At 46.4% G+C, this 4,971-nt stretch overlaps 1 protein-coding gene across 1 annotated transcript in view; it reads right to left on the bottom strand.

Annotated features, from left to right (window-relative positions):
* Nucleotides 1-1,440: 1,440 nt before the first annotated feature.
* Nucleotides 1,441-4,971, bottom strand: part of LOC138895949 (uncharacterized) — a 14,238-nt gene continuing 10,707 nt past the window's right edge. Inside the window, exons 3-6 of the mRNA XM_070180715.1 lie at nucleotides 4,561-4,971; nucleotides 3,579-4,304; nucleotides 2,594-3,325; nucleotides 1,441-2,337 (exon numbers count right to left, since the gene is read on the bottom strand). The exon at nucleotides 4,561-4,971 is cut by the window's right edge and continues 312 nt beyond it. Of these exons, the coding sequence (XP_070036816.1) occupies nucleotides 1,441-2,337; nucleotides 2,594-3,325; nucleotides 3,579-4,304; nucleotides 4,561-4,971 (2,766 nt within the window). The remainder of the gene's footprint in view (nucleotides 2,338-2,593; nucleotides 3,326-3,578; nucleotides 4,305-4,560) is intronic.

Raw genomic sequence — 4,971 nt, forward strand, 5'->3', positions numbered from 1 at the left:
GCAAAGCTATTTAAATGGGATACAACCATAATGGTTTACATTTTCCCAAAGTCCCAACAGAACGCCACCCATGTGCGTGGTCGCGCACTGGTCGCGCATTGGGCGCGCAGATGAGGCAGAACAGGGTGAAAAGTGCGCGGCCAAGTGCGCTGCCGCGCACGGCAAACTCCGAAAAAGTGTCCTATTTCACGTAGGAGAAGGTGTATTTATTTGGTCCTGACCCTACTTGGTATATATACATGGAAAAACGATTTTTTGAGGACTTTTGACATAATGTAGACCTAAGAAAACTAAGGATAATAGGGAGAAGCAAGAGCACAAGGATTTCACCATTCATCCTCACTCAAGATAAGGGTTTGGATGTTTTATGTTTTCCTTTGACTTAAACTTAATTGTGATGAATTTTTCCATATCCACAGGGTAATTCTTCCTTAGGGATTGATGGATTTGGTGTTTTGAGAATTGTTTGTGGATATTAACTCTAGTTTTATGTATTGAAATGTTTTGGGTATTTTTATTGTTGCATGTATATTCACTTGTTTATGTAATCGAAAGAGGCATAATTTGTGATGTTTTGCATTATCTTATTGGTTGAATTTATTGATTCTTGTTAGTAATCAAAATAGGCTAGTTGAATTAATGTTTAGACCTAGTTAGGAGGATAATCGAAAGAGGTTCTCCTAAGGATCAATCCACTACGAATTCTTGCATATCTTCAGCAAGCATAACTTAGTTCACATTGTAAGGTTGAGACTTAATCAAGAGAGGAGTTTCTGCTGAATGTTTGAACATAATAGAGTGAATTCGAGAGACTCACTTGAACCATAGAAGTGAAGTAACTATAGTTAATTCACAAACAAGTATCTTACACCTATCCAATCAACCCCTATTTTCTCCCTTTGATATCTTCTTGATAACTCTTGTTGTGATTGTCATTAGCCAATAGTTTAGACTTTTAGTAAATTTTAGTTTTGAATCACACAACTCTAAATTGTTGATCATCTTGGATAGCAATTAAAACTAGAAGCTACAAAAACACTGTTCAAATCCAATCCTTGTGGATACGATATTTTCTATACTATATTCGACTAGCGAGCATAATTTTGTATTGTGTTTTTAGCTCGTTAGTAGCTTCTTTTATACTTTTGTAGATAATAAGCCTTTGGTTTTCTTAAGGCCATGGTTCTTTCCAAAGGTAGTATTTGTTTGAACCGGGTGACTCATCCCAACGAGTTTGTTTTTGTTTTTAGGAAGTAGCAGCAGCACTAGCAGCAGCAGCAGCAGGCGGCAGCGGCGGCAGCGGCAGGAGGAGGAGCGGTAGCAGCAATAGCGGCAGCAGCAGCAGAAGCAGTAGTAGCAGTAGTAGCAGTAGCAGTAGCAGGAGCGGCAGCGGCGGCGGCAGCAACAACAGCAGTAGCAGTAGCCATAGCAGCAGTGGCATTAGCAGTAAGAGCAGTAGCAGCAGTAGCAGCAGTAGCAGTAGGAGCAGTAGCAGCAGCAGTAGTAGCAGTAGTAGCAGTAGTAGTAATAGTAGTAGCAGAGTAGCAGCAGTAGCAGTAGCAGTAGCAGTAGTGGCAGCGGCAGCAGTAGCAGTAGCAGTAGCAGCAGCGGCATAGCAGCAGTAGTAGTAGTAGTAGCAGCAGTAGCAACAGTAGCAGTAGTAGCAGTAGTAGCAGCAGTAGCAGTAGTAGCAGCAGCAGTAGCAGTAGCAGTAGCAGTAGCAGCATCAGCATCAGCCACAGTAGCAGTAGCAACAACAGCAACAGTAGCAGTAGTAGCAGTAGCAGTAGCAACAGCAGTAGTAGCAATAGCAGCAGTAGTAGCAGTAGTAGTAGCAGTAGCAGTAGGAGTAGGAGTAGCAGTAGCAGTAGGAGTAGCAGTAGGAGTAGCAGTAGCAGTAGGAGTAGCAGTAGGAGTAACAGTAGCAGTAGCAGTAGGAATAGTAGTAGCAGTAGCAGTAGCAGTAGGAGTAGCAGTAGCAGTAGCAATAGGAGTAGCAGTAGCAGTAGCAGTAGTTGTAGCTGTAGCAGAAGCAGTAGCAATAGTAGCAGTAGTAGCAGTAGTAGCAGTAGCAGTAGCAGTAGTAGTAGGAGGAGGAGGAGTAGTAGTAGCAGTAGGAGTAGCAGTAGGAGCAGGAGCAGTAGCAGTAGCAGTAGCAGCAATAGCAGTAGCAGCAGTAGTTGCAGTAACAGTAGCAGCAGCAACAACAGCAGCAACATCAGCAGCAATAGTAGTAGTGGAAATAGCAGTAGCAGTAGCAGCAACAGTAGCAGTAGCAGCAGCAGCAGTAGGAGTAGCAGTAGCAGAAGCAGTAGCAGCAGCAGCAGTAGCAGTAGGCTGTAGGCAGCAGTTGCAGCAGTAGTAGTAGCAGTTGGCAGTAGTAGCAGTAGGTAGTAGGCAGCAGTAGCAGCAGTAGTAGTAGCAGTAGCAGTAGTAGCAGCAGTAGTAGCAGGAGTAGCAACAGTAGCCGCAGCAGCAGCAACAACAATAGGAGCAGTAGCAGTAGCAATAGCAATAGTAGTAGTAGTAGCAGTAGCAGTAGCAGTAGTGGCAGCGGCAGCAGTAGAAGTAGCGGTAGCAGCAGCGGCATAGCAGCAGTAGTAGTAGTAGTAGCAGCAGTAGCAGCAGTAGCAGTAGTAGCAGCAGTAGCAGCAGTAGCAGTAGTAGCAGCACCAGTAGCAGTAGCAGTAGCAGTAGCAGCATCAGCATCAGCCACAATAGCAGTAGCAACAACAGCAACAGTAGCAGTAGTAGCAGTAGCAGTAGCAACAGCAGTAGTAGCAATAGCAGCAGTAGTAGCAGTAGCAGTAGCAGTAGCAGTAGGAGTAGGAGTAGCAGTAGCAGTAGGAGTAGCAGTAGGAGTAGTAGTAGGAGTAGCAGTAGCAGTAGGAGTAGCAGTAGGAGTAACAGTAGCAGTAGCAGTAGGAATAGTAGTAGCAGTAGCAGTAGCAGTAGGAGTAGCAGTAGCAGTAGCAATAGGAGTAGCAGTAGCAGTAGCAGTAGTTGTAGCTGTAGCAGAAGCAGTAGCAATAGTAGCAGTAGTAGCAGTAGTAGCAGTAGCAGTAGCAGTAGTAGTAGGAGGAGGAGGAGTAGTAGTAGCAGTAGGAGTAGCAGTAGGAGCAGGAGCAGTAGCAGTAGCAGTAGCAGCAATAGCAGTAGCAGCAGTAGTTGCAGTAACAGTAGCAGCAGCAACAACAGCAGCAACATCAGCAGCAATAGTAGTAGTGGAAATAGCAGTAGCAGTAGCAGCAACAGTAGCAGTAGCAGCAGCAGCAGTAGGAGTAGCAGTAGCAGAAGCAGTAGCAGCAGCAGCAGTAGCAGTAGGCTGTAGGCAGCAGTTGCAGCAGTAGTAGTAGCAGTTGGCAGTAGTAGCAGTAGGTAGTAGGCAGCAGTAGCAGCAGTAGTAGTAGCAGTAGCAGTAGTAGCAGCAGTAGTAGCAGGAGTAGCAACAGTAGCAGCAGCAGCAACAACAATAGGAGCAGTAGCAGTAGCAATAGCAATAGTAGTAGTAGTAGCAGTAGCAGTAGCAGTAGTGGCAGCGGCAGCAGTAGCAGTAGCGGTAGCAGCAGCGGCATAGCAGCAGTAGTAGTAGTAGTAGCAGCAGTAGCAGCAGTAGCAGTAGTAGCAGCAGTAGCAGCAGTAGCAGTAGTAGCAGCACCAGTAGCAGTAGCAGTAGCAGTAGCAGCATCAGCATCAGCCACAGTAGCAGTAGCAACAACAGCAACAGTAGCAGTAGTAGCAGTAGCAGTAGCAACAGCAGTAGTAGCAATAGCAGCAGTAGTAGCAGTAGCAGTAGCAGTAGCAGTAGGAGTAGGAGTAGCAGTAGCAGTAGGAGTAGCAGTAGGAGTAGCAGTAGGAGTAGGAGTAGCAGTAGGAGTAACAGTAGCAGTAGCAGTAGGAGTAGCAGTAGGAATAGTAGTAGCAGTAGCAGTAGGAGTAGCAGTAGCAGTAGCAATAGGAGTAGCAGTAGCAGTAGCAGTAGTTGTAGCTGTAGCAGAAGCAGTAGCAATAGTAGCAGTAGTAGCAGTAGTAGCAGTAGCAGTAGCAGTAGTAGTAGGAGGAGGAGGAGTAGTAGTAGCAGTAGGAGTAGCAGTAGGAGCAGGAGCAGGAGCAGTAGCAGTAGCAGCAATAGCAGTAGCAGCAGTAGTTGCAGTAACAGTAGCAGCAGCAACAACAGCAGCAACATCAGCAGCAATAGTAGTAGTGGAAATAGCAGTAGCAGTAGCAGCAACAGTAGCAGTAGCAGCAGCAGTAGTAGGAGTAGCAGTAGCAGAAGCAGTAGCAGCAGCAGCAGTAGCAGTAGGCTGTAGGCAGCAGTTGCAGCAGTAGTAGTAGCAGTTGGCAGTAGTAGCAGTAGGTAGTAGGCAGCAGTAGCAGCAGTAGTAGTAGCAGTAGCAGTAGTAGCAGCAGTAGTAGCAGGAGTAGCAACAGTAGCCGCAGCAGCAGCAACAACAATAGGAGCAGTAGCAGTAGCAATAGCAATAGTAGTAGTAGTAGCAGTAGCAGTAGCAGTAGTGGCAGCGGCAGCAGTAGCAGTAGCGGTAGCAGCAGCGGCATAGCAGCAGTAGTAGTAGTAATAGCAGCAGTAGCAGCAGTAGCAGTAGTAGCAGCAGTAGCAGCAGTAGCAGTAGTAGCAGCACCAGTAGCAGTAGCAGTAGCAGTAGCAGCATCAGCATCAGCCACAGTAGCAGTAGCAACAACAGCAACAGTAGCAGTAGTAGCAGTAGCAGTAGCAACAGCAGTAGTAGCAATAGCAGCAGTAGTAGCAGTAGCAGTAGCAGTAGCAGTAGGAGTAGGAGTAGCAGTAGCAGTAGGAGTAGCAGTAGGAGTAGCAGTAGCAGTAGGAGTAGCAGTAGGAGTAACAGTAGCAGTAGCAGTAGGAGTAGTAGTAGCAGTAGCAGTAGCAGTAGCAGTAGCAGTAGCAATAGGAGTAGCAGTAGCAGTAGCAGTAGCTGTAGCTATAGCAGAAGC

Source organism: Nicotiana tomentosiformis, chromosome 7, assembly GCF_000390325.3.
Source record: "Nicotiana tomentosiformis chromosome 7, ASM39032v3, whole genome shotgun sequence".
Taxonomy (NCBI): Eukaryota; Viridiplantae; Streptophyta; class Magnoliopsida; order Solanales; family Solanaceae; genus Nicotiana; species Nicotiana tomentosiformis.